General features: G+C 39.6%; 1 protein-coding gene across 8 annotated transcripts in view; it reads right to left on the minus strand.

Annotated features, from left to right (window-relative positions):
* Positions 1-214: 214 nt before the first annotated feature.
* LOC310759063 (uncharacterized protein) overlaps positions 215-18,903 on the minus strand; it is a 48,335-nt gene continuing 29,646 nt past the window's right edge. For 4 of the 8 annotated variants that reach the window (XM_083605877.1, XM_083605883.1, XM_083605876.1 and 1 more), the window contains 8 exons: positions 11,376-11,441; positions 7,593-7,658; positions 6,765-6,809; positions 4,264-4,361; positions 2,766-2,826; positions 1,430-1,629; positions 1,214-1,319; positions 215-689 (listed from right to left, as the gene is read on the minus strand). In XM_083605877.1, coding sequence (XP_083462003.1) covers positions 615-689; positions 1,214-1,319; positions 1,430-1,629; positions 2,766-2,826; positions 4,264-4,361; positions 6,765-6,809; positions 7,593-7,658; positions 11,376-11,441 — 717 coding nt within the window. In that variant the 3' untranslated portion in view covers positions 215-614. The remainder of the gene's footprint in view (positions 690-1,213; positions 1,320-1,429; positions 1,630-2,765; positions 2,827-4,263; positions 4,362-6,764; positions 6,810-7,592; positions 7,659-11,375; positions 11,442-18,903) is intronic. The other 4 variants (XM_083605880.1, XM_083605879.1, XM_083605882.1 and 1 more) reach the window with 4 other exon arrangements.

Genomic DNA, 18,903 nt, shown 5'->3' on the forward strand with positions numbered 1-18,903 from the left:
GAAGTGTGTGTTCCAGCAAGGTTGGTCTGTCTCTTGTGCCCTCTGGCACTGGTGTGGTGGTGGAAGAAAGAACCTCAGAGTTTCTGGGAAGAGTCCTTAGTACATGTGGATGTTGGCAAAAAAACGTATTTAAGAGTAGGGAATGGAAGGAACAGTCATTTGTGCTCTTCATCCTCTTAATTAATGAAAGAATGATAGTATTATCTTGCACAACTTGGAATTTAAAAGTGTTGTTGTTTATTTATTAAAAAAAGTATTTATCACAACTGATGCCCCTACAGATTTAAGCAACACAGTGGAAAGGATGCAAAGGGTTGTGGGGGTTTTTAGGAATTAAAACAAGACTTGCATATGGAGTTATGAGAGAGAGAGAGAGAATAAATGCATAACAATAAAACACATTTTTTTGGGAAATACATTGCAATGCCCAATATTTCAACAAAGAAAAAAAGAACCCTATGCATTAATAAAAGTTATATAGTTATCTTTTCAAAAATGTTCTCAACTTTTAAGTAAAGAAAGGGATGGTAGGGGAACACTTACACACACACCAATCTCAACACTAATCACAATAATCTACAGAGCAGATTATTTTCAAAAGATCCCGCTTGTAGTTACTGTTTTTCACTGTTGATGATGGAGTCATTGTCAACATAATTTGTCCAATATGTGTTTAATGGTGTGGTTTCCTAAAAAGCAACAATGTACAGTTCAGCTGTATATTAATAAATTATGCCATATGGTATGATCAATTTAACAACCAAGAAAATAGCATATGCGCATGAACAGTAATATAAGCTTGAGCAACAGCTGTTTCACAATGCCAACAATTGTAGTACTGATCCTCTATATAAATGGCTGGAAAAAGCATGTTGTACTTCACAAAAAAATTATTTTTTACCTCTGAGATAAGAGGCCTAATTGACTTGTATTGCAAAAAAAAATTACACACACATACACGATTAGATTAATTTGAAATGTATGGCAGGTACTGCAAATTTGGTCTGTACAGAATTATAGTAGCATTGAGAAGAGATGTATGAAAACTGCATTTTTTTATTTTACAGAATGCCCATTCACATTAAAGACCCATTGTTTCCTTTCCAATAAGGTTTCTGTTAGATGAACCTGATAAACCAGGTTCTGTGAATTACTGACATCATAGTAAGTAATGGACTCGATAGAGGAAAGGAAGAAAGAAGTATGAACCTACCACAACTTGAGCATAGAGAGCAACATCTCCCAGAGTTAAAGGCACAGGAACCATTTCAGGCTGGGCAAAGGTAGAGATGTTCTGAGTTTCAACTCTATCAGGGAAACTGAAAATAACATTATTAGAAATTACAACTTTATTTAGGTTGTGATATCCATCTACCAGGTAAAAGATTGAATGGACACAAGCCTCAGTCTACAGGTTACATGTACTCACATTTCAAGAACACTTCTATCTTTATGTTGCTTCAACATCTTTTTGTTTTCTTTCAAAATTCTTAATGTTTTGGGGGAGTCCTTGCAATGCATTTCCTGCAGGTTTCTACTTACTAAAGATGGAACCAAGTTTTCCTCTATTAAGCTGTTGCTCTGATTCATTCCAGATCGTTGATGGAAATTTGGATACAAATAATTCATCTTGAGACAATGAAAACAAAATTAGTATAATGCAAGGCTTTTAAAAATGTCATTTTGAAGCAATTAAAACAATTAAAAATGAGTCTAACATGAAATCTAACAATCCTATTTACTAAATTCAAAACTCAAACCTACTGCTACTTGAACCTTAAAAGAGGAGAACTGTGGATACTTCTAACTTAATACAGTTGACCACACACAACCTCCAAAGTGTCAGGTCGGGGTGTGTGTGTGTGTGTTATGAAGGATCAGGATGGCTCCCATTATCATTTTGTAGTAGTTGTTAATACACCCATCTCTCAGGCATTTTTTTCTGGTTCTCTTCCAAGATTCACCTACTGGTAGTGAAAACTCTTACTCTTGTCAGCTGTGCCCTGCTGCTTCAATTGCTGACCAATCTCAAACAGGGCCAGCCCATCCATAAGGCAGACTGAGGCATCTGCCTCAGGTGGTAGAATCCAAGGGATGCCTCTGGGACGTGCTGCACTGATGCCGGAGAGGCAAGGAGAATCAGCTGCAACAGGATCCAGGTTCTGGCAAGATTGCTGTGACATTTTTCAGGGCTCTGGCAAAACAGACCCAGAAGCTACAGCTGTGCCCATGTAAGCAAGGCTTTGGCGGGGGAGGCAAGTGGGGGAAGACAGCATGTGGTGCACGTTCACAGCAACGCCTTCCCATTTCGCCTCAGGCGGCAAAACAATGTGTCTTTCCTGCTAAAATACACGAGCAAGCATGGCTCCTGGCATTGTCCACCTTACTTGGTTAGAACTAGGATTTTTCCTATTGAGCACATATTTCCTGCAGTAAATGTAGGTTCCTTATTTTCCTAAATACAGAGTTTCCATGTGGTTATATCCCGGGTAAAGTGTGCTCTTTCAACAGCGATTCGGTGCTGAGTTCAACATCCACTGGTGCGTTTAAGTGCTAAATGCCATTAACACACTTTGGGGAATTATTTCTTAAAACTCCACAGGTAAGTCAAGCTTACTTTAGTGTTATAACCTTTGGTTAAACAACATAAAGTATCAAGTGGCATAAACAAAGACAGGGGCCTAATTCAAATCAAAGGCATATCGAATAATGTTTGCCTGTATAGAACGCAACATTTTTCATAGCTGATTGTTGTGATTACTAACCAGATCATGCACACTCTGCTGTGTTCTGACATCTGTAAACTGTCCGTTTTGTTCTAGGAGCCTAGATAGCACCAAACAAAAAACAAATCAAGAAAAGAAACATGGATAATAGATTCTTAAAAATAGAGCAGGTATTGTCCTAGCTGCTTTTAGTTCCCATCCACAATCTACTTGATTTAGTGGCAATGCATTATAGTTGTTTTAAGTGTGCATGAAAGCAAGGAAGCCAATGGTTGCTCTGGGGCACAGTAGAGTTACACATTTTGCCCGCAAAGTATCTCATTAGAGTTTGATCCTTTCACAACTGATCCTAAGAATGTTTCTTGGCACCATCTCTCTCTTTTTCTCTCTTTCATGTGGCTAATGCAATGCAAGAAGAGTCATTTTTAATTTGAACGGTACCTTCTTGTTCCTGTGAACTGATGTGGGCTTCAATATACGTATCACTGGCCACCAACCACCATTTTTGCAATAAGGAGGCTATCCTCAAGTGTGGCCAGCTCACCAAGACAGCCAGTCAGCAAAATATATTTGCTAAAAACTTTGAGCATCACAAAAATAAAACAGGCTGAAGTTCATTTTAGTGTAGGTGATCCCCAGCTCACTGGACCCCACATGCTGTGCAATGAATTTTTGTCTAATCCGTTGAGCTGCTAAAAGGAAACATATAAACATTCATTCTATGTATTATACACAATCCCACCTGCTACTATTCAAAAAGGAAACTGTCCAAAGAATCTCTTTGAGAGATCTACTATTATGAGAACGTATCAGGCCTGTCCAGGGCAAGGGAGGAGGGGCTTTATTTATTTAGCAAAGAAGCAAGCAAATGGGCAAACTCTTTGCTGCCCAGGCAGGACCTTCCTCAGCAGCTGTGAGGCCAGAAAACCTCAGAAACGGAAGGAGCAAGGACAGAGAACTATGGTTTTTGCTTTGGCTACCAAGTTCAGCCAAAGATGGTCAACTACTGTAAATTTGTTATTTCATTGCTTACTTCCACTGAATGAACATTACTTTAGATATTTATTAAGGCTGCAAGCTGTGACCGTAACAGTCTTCACCATCATTTCAGGAAAACAGATTATGAATTCTTAGGATGATTGCTGGTAGACTCGGTTGCTAATGCTTCACCCTAACCCTTCTGGAAAAAAGACTTATAGCCTCTAAAAATTCTGTTATTCATTGCCTATACATTTTTAAAGCCTCTTTTGAAAGCTTTTAATGCAACAACTGTTTGAACAGACAGCATTGTTTTCCATAATAAACTCAAATCTGGCTAGGTTTATTCCAAAGTAAGTTTTGATAACTTATGGGATTTAGTTGCATGAAATCACAACTGCTTTTTACCATGATCCTTAAATGGCTTCTTTTAGCTTTGGCAAAACTACAATAGGCTTTGCCAGCATGGTAGTTTAAGCACAGAGTCATAAAAGCCATTTATAAAGTGGTATACTAGACAAATTGCCTCTATGTTGTGCAAAGTTATTACCAAACTCACCTCCTGGATAATGCCATGTTAAGAAGAGAAAAATAATATATATGGTGCAATGAGTGAAGTTGCTGTTCATATTTCCGATTTTGTTTGCATGTTTTCTTCTGTCAGTAATAATAAAAAAGCATGTTAGAGCTCATACACTAGCCTATCTAAGCTTTCCCTTTAAGCTGCAAAGGGGTGGCACTCTGCTGAACTCACAAACATGAGGAAGGAAGGAAAATATCTAATAAATATATCATCTCCTAGCATGTAATCACATCGCAACAATCTGCACATTCATTTTTTGGAGCCTCTGCCTTACTTAATGGATGACATAAGGAATGCATGAGAATTGTCTCTGTGAAGCAGTTTCCAGAGTTTGCCAGTTCCAATGGAATTATGGACTATGGTGTGACATAAACCAGGAAAGGAAGGAGAGAAGTGTGCAAAGGGAGAAGAAGAGAGCATGTGAGCCCAATGATCCTTCAGGGCTTGTTCACTTGGTGCTACATGTAGAATGGCGTTAGGTGAATGAGCTTTGAAGGCTCTGTTCCATCTCAATCAGCTCAGGGATAAGCAAAGGAGAGGAATGCTAAAAGTATTTACAAATGCTGGAAAGCACCACAAGAATGGGAATATCATCACTGGCCACCGACAGAAAGTGACACTGTGGTTGCAGCCTGCTTCAGTACTACTGAGATGTTATGTCCTGGAGGAATGACCTGCATGGAGACCTTGAAATTTTGAGGAGGGTGTGTGTGTGCAGCTTTCAGAAAAAAAGCAGGGGGAAGTCACAGGGTTGTATGCAGAACTGCCTTGGCAGAGTTCTACTTACACATCAAGACTTCCCCTTCCTCTCCTCCCCCTGTGTGTTCCCAAAATCTGGAGGGTTCTCCAACCTTATGGAGAAGATTTTGAGGGCATGTGTGGGGCTGGGGGTGGAGAGAGGAAGGGGAAGTCCCATTGCACAAGTGGAAGTCTTTTGCATAAGCGGAACAGCGGCATTTGACACAACCCAAAGTGAGCATAGTGGCAGGCATACAACTTACAGCTGCATTCATGGGCAAAGTCCAATTCTATCTACAAATCTATGTGCTCTACAACCATATGTACAGTAAAGCCACCAATGCCAGCAGGACTACTCCAGAATAAATTGTTTGTAGATCATTCATGGCTTGGCTCCTTCATCTCATCCTTAAATGTATTGCAAACTTTTCCCAGGAACAAAACTTTCCTTAGCCAGGAACTCTGTGTAGATAAACATCACCTCCTTGAGGCAATGGGAATGGATAAAATGAAGAGTACTTTCTTTTATCCCCAGTGTAAATTGTGGGGCTGGGAAGTTTTGAGACGCTTAATTGCATTTCTCTTTCTTGCCCCTCCTCCCCAGCCAATTCCTCTGTTTAACATCTAGCCCGATCAAGCACTTGGGATAATGTCAAAGTTTGGTCCACAAAGATACTGGCCAAATCTAGATTCCGGAATATGCTTAAAGCATATCACAACTTTGGCCCAATTCCAACTGACTAGGAAGCCAAAGGTAAACCACAATTTTTCAACCTTGGTTCTCATCTGCAATATGGTGATTATAAATATTGGTCTACCTCTCACGGCAGTTTTGTAAGGAATGCTAAGATAATGTATGTGATGTGTTTTCAACATTCTCAAGTGCTATTTAATTATTATACTAAATAATGTTCTTGTTAAAGCAAGAAAAGGGCCTAAGATAACTTCCTATTCAAAACTTATTTAAGGCTGCAGTTGTAACCCCAGTAACCTGGGAGCGAGAAACATTGGATTCAATGCGACTGAGTAGATGTGGTTAAGATGGCACTGTAAGATGTCAGTGGCGTACTAACAGAACAGGGTTTGGCTGAAGTAGGTTCCTTTTCAAAACTTCAGACCTCCAGTGAAGACTTTCATTCATTCAGTGGCACCCACCAAGTGTGACCGTGTGCAAGATAGTCAATGTATTTTACCATACTACTTAACATTTTTATTGACCTGAATAGCAAAATAATAAAGACAGGTATGTGATATGTATATTACTTTAAAATGCAATAGTTTTCTACCCTCTACAAAAAAAATTCAGAAATCTTATTCTGTCCTTGTATGATTAAAAGGACCACTTTGTCAGTCCAGTTGAATTTCAATAGGAAAAATTGGCCAAAACAAAACATCTGCTATACTTTTCAACGACTTAAAGAGGAAGAACTGTTGTCTCTCACTCTCACTGCATAAAATCCAATGAATCCATTAATGCAGAAATCACTGCAATACTTTGAGCTGATATGCAGGAACAATATTAATCTATTATTGTGACCCGCATGCTTATATAACAATACATATGATGCTCGATTCTTATTCCTTGGGAAACATTGCGGTCTGAAATCATCTAAACGATGAAACAGTAATAATATAAAAGGGTTTCAAAAGAAAGACCTACAGGAAAAGGTAATCAATGTAAGCCGAGATTTATAGTCCTAAACGGGAGGCAGCCCCAAACCTGCTCTCTATCTACATAACTGATTAGGAAGCCTGATTACACCTTTAGGAGGAGGCTGAGTATCCTGGAGGAAAATGCAAGAGGGGAACCTTTTGAAAGAAAGGCAATGTTGACCCACCCCTGGCATGGTTAAGGAGCAAACTTCCCCAAAATTAACTAATTCCCCTCACCCCTCTTTACAATGAAGGGTGCATGGACAATTAGGCAAACTAAACAGTACCAATGCCTGCGTCCTAGTTTTGCTGCTGTTAAATAAAGTCCCACCAAAATCAATTGTAGTGCAAAGGGCTTTGTTTGCTTTTTGGTATCTGACCCATGATTTTAGGGGGGGTTGGGAGAGTAAATGACACTATATTGAGTGCCAAACATTTATCATTTAATATAACCTCACAGGCTGGGCTGATAAAAGCAGCAGTCTTGGAGAGTCAGAACTGTTAAGCTGGATGGGCTCCAGATAAGAGAGTGAAACCCACCACTCCCCTTGACTTTGTAGTTCTCTAATCATCCTATGTAAAGGAGACTTGTGAATCTTCCTAGCAGGAAGCAGCTGAAGGCACAGTAGCCTAGCCCCATTGTGAGAGCTCTTTTTACCCAGCTCATCACTATTATCATAATAAAGGCTTCCCTTTCTCCTCCTTTGGGCCTCAGCTTGAGCTTGACTCTTCGGAAATTCTCCTCCATACTGTAACACTCTGGCTTCTCCAGACAGAGAATAAATAGGACTTCCCCCACTAACCCGTGTGTCCCCCCCACCTCAAAACAACAACAACAACTATTACTACTATCTTCCTCTGAAGACAGAGGTGGGATGGGGCAAGCCTGATAAAGATTACAGGAAAGAACTCACCACCTGCTGAGTCCTAGATGGCTCTCCAAGTCTTTTCTGCACTTCAGAAAGCCAAGAAAGCAGCAACTGTGGGAGGAAAATTGGGGGAGAAACCCACCTGTAAGCAAGGGCGAAACACCCCCACCACAAAAAAGAGGTTACAAAGGCAACCATATGATCCATTTTTCTTTTCTGTTTTTGCTCTGTGACAAATAAACACAGCTGCCTCTTCGGTTCTGCCAACGGTTGTTTTTTTAAATTATTATTATTAAAAAGCCATTAAAGTCTATGAAGATGTAAGAAAGATAAACTGTTAGCCAAGGCAGTACACGAAAGTAATTACTCTTGTGGAATAAAACAGTAAATCACTTGACTTCCGGCAGCATTCAAGAATATTTGAAGCAGTCTATTCAATAATTATTGGTGAATGCTTTTCTGCAGTAAACCAATAGAGGGCATCCATGGAAATAAGACATCTTAATATTGGCCAACCTTGAGTTCATTGATAAGGCAGTTTTTCTTATTGAGGTGTGTGACTCGTAATTTCAGGTTAATGCACTGCAACTGTTATCTACTGCTGTGACATTATTCAAAGTGATGGGGTGGGAGGGAAAGAAGGTAAATTAATTATAACCCAGGATAGGAGTTGAAAATATTCAGACGTCCACAGACCAAGCTACACATTGCTTTAATCCTGTGTTTTTTAAAAAATGTGTTCAATACGTTCACTTTTATTCCGAAGGATATACAGCTGCAGAGCCCTGCTCCTGATCCACTTTCCTGTCAAAAATCCCCCAGCTGCTATTTTCACCCCATGATGCAACCTGTTTTTAGCTCAAAAGGCTCATTTCCCTCACTAGTCTATGGTAATTTTTAAATGCACATTTTAATTTTAATTTTGAAGGGTCTTATGAATCCACACATAACTGTAACATGCGTATTTCAAAACAAAACAAACCCTGCCCTAGTGGCTCATATCTTAATGTACCTGAGACAGATAATTAAAAAAAGAAATGGTCAAAGTCCTTCTGTTTTCCCTTTTTCTTTTGGTAGACTTCAAAGGTGATCTCTCCCCTTCCTCTCCTTTACATTTTAGTGTCTGCTGTTCTGCAGCTGTCAGCTTGCTCCAGAGTTTCATGGCGGCAAATCTGCCTCCTCATGGCCCATAAAGCTACAGCATTGGGGATGGTGGTATGCAGGTGTGGAAAAGGGAAAAGTGCAGGATGAGCCTGTTAATGATTTTTCCGTCACCCCATGCTGTGCTGCTAGAGAAAAGGGCTGACTGCAGAAAGCCACCTTTCTTTGTTTGCAAAGGTATCCTCCCCACCGCAAAGGTGTTGGTTTTTCACGTCAAGGGCTGTTTACTGAGATGATTCACCTTATATGGCTTTTTAAAATGCTTTGAGACTCTAATTAGACATAGAAGTGGAGTCACACAACAGCGAAGACTTTTACTTTCCCGTTAACTTCACCTTGCAAATGTCTAAATCAAATGATAACTCCAAGTTGTTCAGGTTGGCTGCACTGTCTGCTGGAAGCAGGGATGGAGGCAGGCAAAAATCTATTCTTCTGAAGACCTAGCACAACTCTCCTACAATCCAAATAAAGTTAGTTGTAACTAAGGCTGAATGAAGTCGTAACGTGTTTACTATGCAGTAAGACCCACTGAAAATAGTGGGAGTTACTTCCAAGTTAACGTGTGGAATTATACTGAAGGCCTCACTAAAACCAGAGGAACTTAGAAGGCTTTCAATGATTCACAATAACCATTAGCTTTAGCTGAATCGGACTGCTCACATTTAATTCCCAGTGGAAAAGTAGTTCTGATTTTACCGCAACTGCTACGTGCTATGAGGCAGTGGCAATTTTTTTAAAAAATAGACCCTCTGTCATCTTGAGTGTGCACTCCTCTGAACTGCACTGAAGTGAATGAAAAACCAGTGATTTAAAAATGTTTTGGTAAAAGTGTTATCACCAGAACTTATTATTTCAGAATACAGTCTTTAAAAAAAAAAAACCCAAGAGAAAAAGTAGGGTTTGTGTGTGTGTGTTTCTCTCTCTCTCTCTCTCTCTCTCTCTCTCCCTCTGCCCATATATATGCAGGAAATAAAACTAGGCACCCAGTGCTTCAGACAGAGGGAATAAGTAAAAACTGGTGTGCATATAAATTTTCTGTGCCAGCTAGCCTTGCTTGGAATGGAATTTTGTATTTTATATTCTATTTGATAATCCATTGAATGTTTGAAAAAAAAGTATACAACTAAATTATGAAAACTAAAAAAAGGCTCCACCAGGAATGGCAATGCCAAGGCTGTGACCACACAGCAAAGAGAAGGGAAGCAAGAGAGGCTACAGGGCAGATTACGTATATGTTGGCTCCACATCTCCTTTCTGTGAGATATTGAAAATGGGATTCTCAGAAAAAAGAGGAAAATATTATCATGAGTCATTGCTCTGGCAGTTCTCCTTGACTGCCAGACTTACCCGTATTTGCCCATCCGCTAGGAATAAGTAATGATCTTATTCTCTGTTTGAGCAGCTAAATGGTAATGTTGACTTGTGAGAAACAAAATCTCATACCTCTCTGCCAAATGGTGCAAAAAGTTAAGCCTCGCATGCAGTCTAAGCTACTAAAATAATTCCCTTCTTTTGGTCAGTTATGTAATAAAATGAAATAATTACGCCTTCTTTATTAAGAAATTATTTTGGCATGGAATGTTATTCAACGAGCCACTTCTGGCGGCTAGTTCAAAACAGGTATCAATAATCATTACAATGGATTAGCAAGAGCTATTAAAATCTATGGATCATAAAAGGACTAAGAAAGAAATGTGTGGGCCGACTGGCTACTAAACAATATTTGCAAACAAAGCCTGATGAGAACAAGGGAAAATTCAAACTAGTACAAGCCGAATCATATTTAAGATTTACCATAATTACAGAGCAGACTAGAGGATTTCAACCTGTCCTAAGATGTGTTGGGAGGAGGGCTTTGAATCCAGTGGACTCCAAGGCCCCACCTTCCCAACAGCTTTATTTCCTCCTCCTACCAGCGGTGGAGGAGGGACAGCTGCTAAGGTTTTAGTAGCTGCAACAAGGTGTCCCCCTTTGGAGCTCCCTCTGCTGGCAGAAAGGGAGTTCTGCAAAATCCTATGGCCCTTGGGGTGCCCTCCTAAAGACAATAGGATTGCACCCCAAAGCATTTATTGTTGTTAGTTCATCCTATTTCATTTCACATGGATGCATTCATACTCCAATAGCGGCACGCAAATGGCAATGTAGGAGCAAGGTATGTAACCTTCTCTCAGATGCCCCCTTCCCTTGTGCTACTATGGGAGCAAGTTGCGCATGTCATCAGTTGCCATGTCAATTGCTGGGAAATGAGGACAATGTTGATCTGATAAAATTGTGGAATTTCTTAAGAGACGGGAAGCCCTAAATAAAGAAGAGCGTAAGAAACAGGCTCTAGATGGAATTCTAACAAAAGCAGTAGTCCTCAGTGAATTACAGTTTTTGACAGAATATTTTTTAAAAAAATGTCTGGCAGACAGAGGGAATTGCTGCTCAGATTATAATCTGGTACTTTCTATGTACCAAATATATTTGGTTGTCAGAGTAATGGAGTATTTTGAACACAGTTCCCATGCAAGCTACTGAACTGTTTTGCAGTGCCAGGAGAATAATTGTAGGAGTACCAGAAGTATAACTCACCTGTTCTAATCTAATCTCTTTAAAAACAGGAAGGCCTGAGGTTTTCTCACCTATCATTGAAAACATCTGCTCAGTTTCTTGCTGGGTCTTTACCTGTTTCCTCTCATGAAAAGCTGGAGACTGGCAGGTGTCAACAGACGGCAACAAAGAATCTGTACTCTGTCATGAAAGTAAGAGGGGAATCAAATGCTGAATTTCTGTTGCTCAGCACACACACAATTCACAATTTTATGATGAATTTATTAAATGCATAGTATTTTAAAATTTTACCTGCCTCAAAACTGAAAACTACAAATAACCAAAACAGAGAACAACACCAATTTATGGTTCTTGTTTAACTTATTTAGCTGAAAAGGCAGACTGGGAAGAATGAAGAATCTATTCATCAATAAATAGGGATAAATCTTATTTTTCATTAACATAATCCTAAACCTTGTAACACGTTAGACTAGTCAAGGAACACCTGTTTCTATAGCATAAACATATATGGACTTATGTACATTGTTTAGATATTTACTACTTAATTATATTATTAAAAATGTGGATAATGATGATTAGCAGCAGCTGCTGCTGTACTGAATTTGGAATTTGTATTTTTATATAATGTTGTTTTTTTGCTGGAATGTCAACCACTTTGAGATTTTCTAAAATATGAAGCAGCATACTAAAATAAAGTGAACAATAATAATATTTACTAGATCTTACTTTTCCAGTGAATGAAAACTGAGTTCTTATACGCCAGTGATTTTACTCTATTTTTCCATCTAAGGATGTTGGGGGAGAGATTTATACACAGGATTTACACAGACTCTGTGTTCAAGATACATTTTGAAATGGATTTCTATATTTATAACTGTGATTAGGATTCACCTTTCTGTAGCAAACTACAGAAGGCAATAAAAAATATGAAATGACCAGAAAGAACAGTGGGATTAAAAAACATAAATCAGATAAATTAGCTCTTCTTGTTCATAGTGAAAAAATATATATATCAAACTCTGCCTGGAAAAGTAATGCATTTTAATAGAAATTTGAATTAGCCCTGGTGCAAATGAAAACAGTCAAACTAAACTGATAGATATTGGGGGGGGGTGGTAATTGGTCATTTCAGGACATATGACTAATAGAACCCAACAATTCACAATCTCTATGGAGGCAGTGGGAATTCTAGTGTTGACTGCTGCTAGCCCAAACAACTAGGAGAAATTAGCCCACGTGAGCAGTAACTGGATCAGAGTGGCGATCGGCTCAAGGTGATAAAATGGCTGTAGCACCTATCCTACCCCAGTGCTATTACCAACACTTCCGCTACGTGCCAGTTCCCCCATTTGCAGTTTGTTGCTTTAAACACTCTTTCAATTGATGGAGGGAAATGTTACCTCGTATTTCCTTTGCCATGTAGAAACTACACTTTTTCATCACTTTATTAATATTCTGGATATTCAGTGTAAAAATGCACAAAAGTGAAAGGCCCAGGTGTTAAGTATTGGGAATAAAGCATCCAAACTTTCCAGAGCCTTAGGAAAACGTTAGAAGGAAACAGGAACAAAGGCAATGAAAGGGAGTCGTGCATTTTCTTTCAGCGTTTCCTACAGAACATGAGGAAGGATGAGATATGTGGTGAGATGTATTAGCCCTCTTCACACAACCCACGATTCACATGAGGGCCACTTTCCCATGGTGGCTCCCACATGGCTGCAGCATATATGTGAATATTGTGAACCAAAGGGGCAAGGCCAATTGGATAGGTCTCTTTGCACTTCCGTGAATTCAGGGCAGCGATCGTAAGCAAGACAGAAAGAATAAACTGAGCAAGACTGTGAGAAAAATTAAGGTTTCAAAACAGAGATTTTATTGCATGTGTGACTATCACAGATTGGTTTTCTTTTCAGTTAAAGAATGCCATGCAAACTGATATCATTAGTACTGCTATAAACAAATCAGGGCAGCATCAAATTTTGCAAAAAGGCTGACATGTGCAGCTAGTTTGTTCCTGACTTGCTTATACCATCCCAAACTGTGATGCCACAATTGTAACTCCGGGGAACTAGTTGAATTTTTAAACAAATTTCTCCTGGGTTGCAAAAAACAGCTTTATTGGAAAATGTTTCATGAATTAAGTTCGCAAGTCTAGGTTTCCTGTTACAACTCCTAAGTCACAAGACTGCTGTATCCTGATTCTGTACGCATGCAGAAACCATGGCAAACATCTTTGTTGCAGCAGATTGTTTAGTTTAAGCACAAGACAGCTGAACAAAGAGAGGATGGGATATTAGTCTTCCTGAGTGTGTGCCACATGTTGGCCATCTATTTTACTGTTGTTCTACAAACAATAAACTTCTCTTTGAGAAGCATCCCATATTCCATCCCTTCCTTCTACCTCCCCACCCCACATTCTACAAATAAGAGTTAAAAGAAACCCAGAAGCTACACAAAACCTATACACAACAAACCAAGCTCATCATGTTGTGATGCATGTAATTTAAATTAAATTAATGCTGTATTGTTTTTAACACTTGATTGAGAGCCACCCAAAGTGGCTGGGGAAAGTCAGCCAGATGGGCGGGGTATAAATAAATTATTATTATTATTATTTAAATTGAATTAATTTAAAAAACCCACCAATCCACCAATATCTGATAAATGTGAAAATGAAGATGGTAACTGTTCAGGTAGGAGATGGCTGAAGAATGAAGGGTTTTGTTTTTTAATAAAATATTGTTTTGTTTTTGCAACAGATGCGAAAGAAAAAGAAGAAAGTTTTAGAAGTTTTGAAGAAATGGCAACACTGAACAAGGACAGACAGGAAAAGAAAGAAGGGTGCATCAATGAGTTCCCAGAGTTGTGTTTATTTGGAAGACTGGGGAATGGTGATATTTGGAGTAGTGATGGAAAAGTATAAGGAGGGATGTATACTTGTCTAAATTCAAACTGAGATTATGGTAAGCCATTCAAGAGAAAATGTTGAGAAAGCTGGAGACACAGAGACAGAGGCCTAGTTTTAGCTAACGCTAACCTTATCTTACACAGAATGAGATGAAAAAACAGATTTAGAATAGACCTCCCAGAACAGAGGGCAACAGGAAGAATAGATGCCGAAATACTTGGACTCCTTCAAGGAGAGGGAGAAGTGAAGCAAGAGCTGAAGAAAATGTTAGAGAAAAAGCTAGTTGAAAGTTGATACTGACCCAGTTATACAAAAAGCACAGCTCAGCACGATGTGAATGAACACCAATGAACCCAAGTGAAACGTTGGGCTCATATACTCTCCTCCACCCTGCAGGGGAGGACTTCTGATGAGTTTAGTTCTTTTAAAGAATCTCAGCTTGGTGTTACATTTGAACCAGGGATCCTGGCTTAAAAAGCCACTTTAATAATACAGCTTAATAACCCGTGGTTAGGGGGAGAATAACACAGGAAGAGATGGACGTGAAGACACAGAAGGGGGCAAGGTGAACTCATTTGTAATGGGAGCCAGGAGAAGAACAAAAGGAGGACATTTAAGAAAATTCATACCAGATCTTATCAGTCTCCTTCAAGAAAACAACAAGAATTTTAGCAGAGTTGCAAGAATGGATTTAAATTGTTGTTTTAAACAGTTTTTAATTATGGTTTTTTAGTGTTGTAACCCACGCTGGGACCTTAGGGTGAAGCCTTCACCATGACGGGTGGACAATTAACAACAACAACAACAACAATCTACGATGTATGAATTTGGAGGTAAGAAATCAGTGGCATAGTAGATGATCAAGTCTAGTCTTTGGCTCCCCTACACCATTTCCAGTAGAATCATTGTTCCAAACAACAGGACAATGAAGAACTGGGTACAAAGACTTCACAGCTTTGATCCAGCAAGAAAGGAATATGGCTCTATACATCATATACAGCAAAAGGTTTTTATAAAAGGAGGAGTCCAAAACTAACCAAACCTCATTTCAAAATTACAAAAGAATGCCAACGGTCAAGACAAAAGCAAGTCCACAAAACCAAACCAAATATCTAAACGCACTGCTTGCTCTTTTTTAAAGTTCTTGTTTCTAGAGGTGTGTGGATATGATACTTATGAGAAGACGACCACTTGTTTTGTTTTAGTTAGGATTTTTGCACTAAGCAGTCAAAGTGTGCCAGCACTGGAGTGAGCGATATTATCGGGTGTTAGCTGCAGCACTCTGATACATCCTTGAGAACTAGCACATCATTAGTGATGCCTTCACAACTAAATGTTCAGGCCCTAGGTCACAAGGCAGACAAAACCAAGGATGCTCTATGCTTCACCAGTTAATTTTTTTTTTTTTATTAAAGTTGTTTAGATGGCTTTTTGGCACTTGATTCAAACTTGGCAGTATAACTACTCTTCCACAGTTTGTGTGTGTTTGTGTATCCAGTTAGCTACCTAGATATGTGAGCAACTGACATGGTCTAGGACTTGAAATGTACTTCATTTTACAGGTTAGATGGGATCCAATTGACCATCTAATTAACAATTACTTCGCACTTCAGCAAATGACAGTGCAATATGGAAGACAACAGATGCTCTGAATATAATAATAGATATAGACACCTATTATTTTCTGTCTTCTTGAACAGAGTATTATTATTATTATTATTATTATTATTATTATTATTATTATTATTATATTTACATCCTGCCTTTCCTCCAGTGAGCTGAAAGCAGTGAGCATGGTCCCCCTCCTCCCCATTTTATCTTCACAACAATCCTGTTAGACCGAGAAACAGTGATTGATCCAAAGTTACCCAGTGAAGTTCATAGCTAGGTGGGAATTGAACCCAGGTCCATCACTCTAACTACAACCTACAAATTGATCATACAAGTAGCAGAAACCAAATTCAAAAAACTGGGCAAGAGTGTGTTGACATTTGAATGAGTGCTATACCTTTTAAAAGCCAGTCCTACAGGCTGGGATGGTGAATCACATAGGAAAGAATAGAAAACAGACTCCAAAATACAAAATAAGCTCAGACTTGTACCAGCTTTCTTGTGTTATATTGGCCACATTTCTCAAGAATAGTATTTCTGAATGAGAGGAGGAAGAGGAGCTAACTATACTTGGATTAAGATGGAAAATGACAAAACAGGCATACACACATACATTAAATCACCCTAAAACGACTTGGGGAGAGAAGATTTCCTCAGCCTCCTTTGTCTATAATGTGCATAAATGGCTGGGGTCAACAGGGATTTGAGGAGAATCAGTTTGGGTGAGAGAGACATCCATTGGTGCAATAATTATTGAGACCTGATTACAAGTCATTGGTTCCAGTAAGTGAACATTTTCACTGCTTGTTGCGAAGCAGTACCAAATACTGCAGTAGGTGGAGAAGATTCTGCAGGTGTAGGAGCTCTCTATGTCCAGCTTTTGCCCAGAATAAGAAAGGCTTTGCTGGGTCAGGCTGCACTTAATAAAATATTACATTTCCAGCAGCAGCCAGTCTGTAGTCAATGGCTAAGACTTGCCAAAATCAGCTGCTAACATTGCCACTGAGCTTCTAACCCCCTAAGTAGGAAACTGTGGTACACTATAAGGCAGTAGCAGGTGGAGGGAGGGATTCAATTACCAAAATTAGTAAGAAGCCTGGAAGATTTGCAATGACCTGTTCAGATAAGTCATTTATCAGTGAAAACTCTTGCTTTTCCATTTGCAAATGTGGCTCCCAGGTGAGAATATTCCGCCCCACTCCTGCCAAGAAGTATTTCTCAACAACTCAAAAACGTGTAGAATGAAGAAGAGAAGTAAAAGAGCAACTTTAGAAATTGAATATTGTATGGCATACATGGGAAAGAATGGTTTGTTTCCTAAATGAAAAAAACCTTACTTTATTTGTAATGCTCGCTCTATTTATTTTCTTCGTCTACAGATATTGGTAAAGAATAAATGCTTTCAAAAATGAGCAATGTCAAGATGCCGAATTCAGCACATATCAGAAAGCCATGATTTCAGAAACAAATCGAATTAAAAGATTTATTATTATGATGATTCCAGTTGTTGAAAATATAAAGGTGGAACAGTTCACAAAATCGCTTGGCCTCATTTGGTTTACTCGCCTTGGCTACATAGGAAGCTGCCTTACACCGAGTAAGACCATTTGTCTCTCTAGGGTCAGCGTTATTTATAGCAGCTCCCCAGGATTTCAGATGGGGGTTCTCTGTCAGCCCCACCTGGAGATGTCTGGGATTGAATCTGGAAACTTCTGAGTGCAAAGCAGAAGCTCTACCAAGCCTTTCTGAAAGCTAGATGTACATAGCTTGCTTTATTTATTTCTTGCTTTTAGCTCTCTTTCTATCACACTGTAATCTCCAATAAGATTTGAATTCAGTTCCAAGAGGCCCTTAGGCATTCCAACAATATAAAGGGTGCATCTCTATTTCACCATTTTATTTTCTTCTCACGTATCTGCGAACACTTTCCCCTGCTTCCCTCAGACACACAGTAATAAGGATTCAGCCAAGATATATTTGTCTTAGGCCAGGCAAACAGGGGCCCATGTGGCCTACCTTTGACTGGGGTAGGATGAAAGGCTAACAAGGCCCTCCTAACGGTTTGGTGACATCTCCACTAATCCTCCCTCCGTTGGGAAACAATTACAGAAGTCACCCAGAAGTACCTGCAGGAAAGAATTTCTAAGGCAAGTCCCAAACAGATTTCAGTTTCAGTAAAGTAAAACGTTTTCTTCGCCTTCTAAATAATGTCGCGGGGTTTGTTGGGAGTTTCTCAGGAATGAGGAGCACTACTGATCCCGGTCTGGCATGGAATTAATTTATGGATATCAGTACATGAAGATGTGATGATTTAGCTTAGACAGATCTTTAAAGGGCAAGACAAATTTATGAAGGATTGAGTCTTGTCAACAGCAGTTAGTCATAACGTGTTGGACCTCCAAGAAAATGTTGAAGTATGAAGTGCTTCTGTTCCAGACAGACAGCCATGCCTTCCTCCAAAATACTCCATTCCCCCTCCCAGCCGCCCCACAACAGTGAGCATTCTGTGGCCACTGGGCTGTTTGTGGAGTCCCCCCTCCCTTAGTTTCCCGTCTCAATATTTTTGTACTTCAGCAAGCTTTCGAGGCCTCCCCAAGCCGGCCAGTATCTCCTTGTTGAGTGGTGCTCTTTTGCTACATCAGCAATAACACCTACAACCTGAACAGCAGAAATAGAGGGAATGATGGTTAAAAAGAAACCTTCATATTCCGAGTGTATACACCTCCCGGCACCTGGGGCTGGGGGCAATCATCTGTCTGTCTCCAGTATCACCTTCATGCTCTGATTGTGGGCTTTCAAAGGTATCCAATGGCCCACTTTTCAGAAGCAAAATGCTGGGCTATGTGAACCAATTCACTACAAGAATTCTTATGTTACCAGCTTAGCGCCTGTCAAGGGTGGGAAATGGAGAGTGCTTTGCCAATTCACTCCTTTTTCACTCCCCAACTATATATCCATCCCTGAGGCCCCAGGGGGAGAAGGAAAGGAGGTAAGTGCTGCTTTTCCAAATCTACCCTAATGCCCCTCCAAATTCCAAAACTTAACAGTCCTGAGGAGGAGGAGGGTGAATAATGGAATGTATAACCCAGAAGCTGCATTCAGGGTTGGGGTGGATAAAGAGGT

Source organism: Podarcis filfolensis (assembly GCF_964270895.1).
Source record: "Podarcis filfolensis genome assembly, chromosome: 3".
NCBI classification, from domain to species: Eukaryota; Metazoa; Chordata; class Lepidosauria; order Squamata; family Lacertidae; genus Podarcis; species Podarcis filfolensis.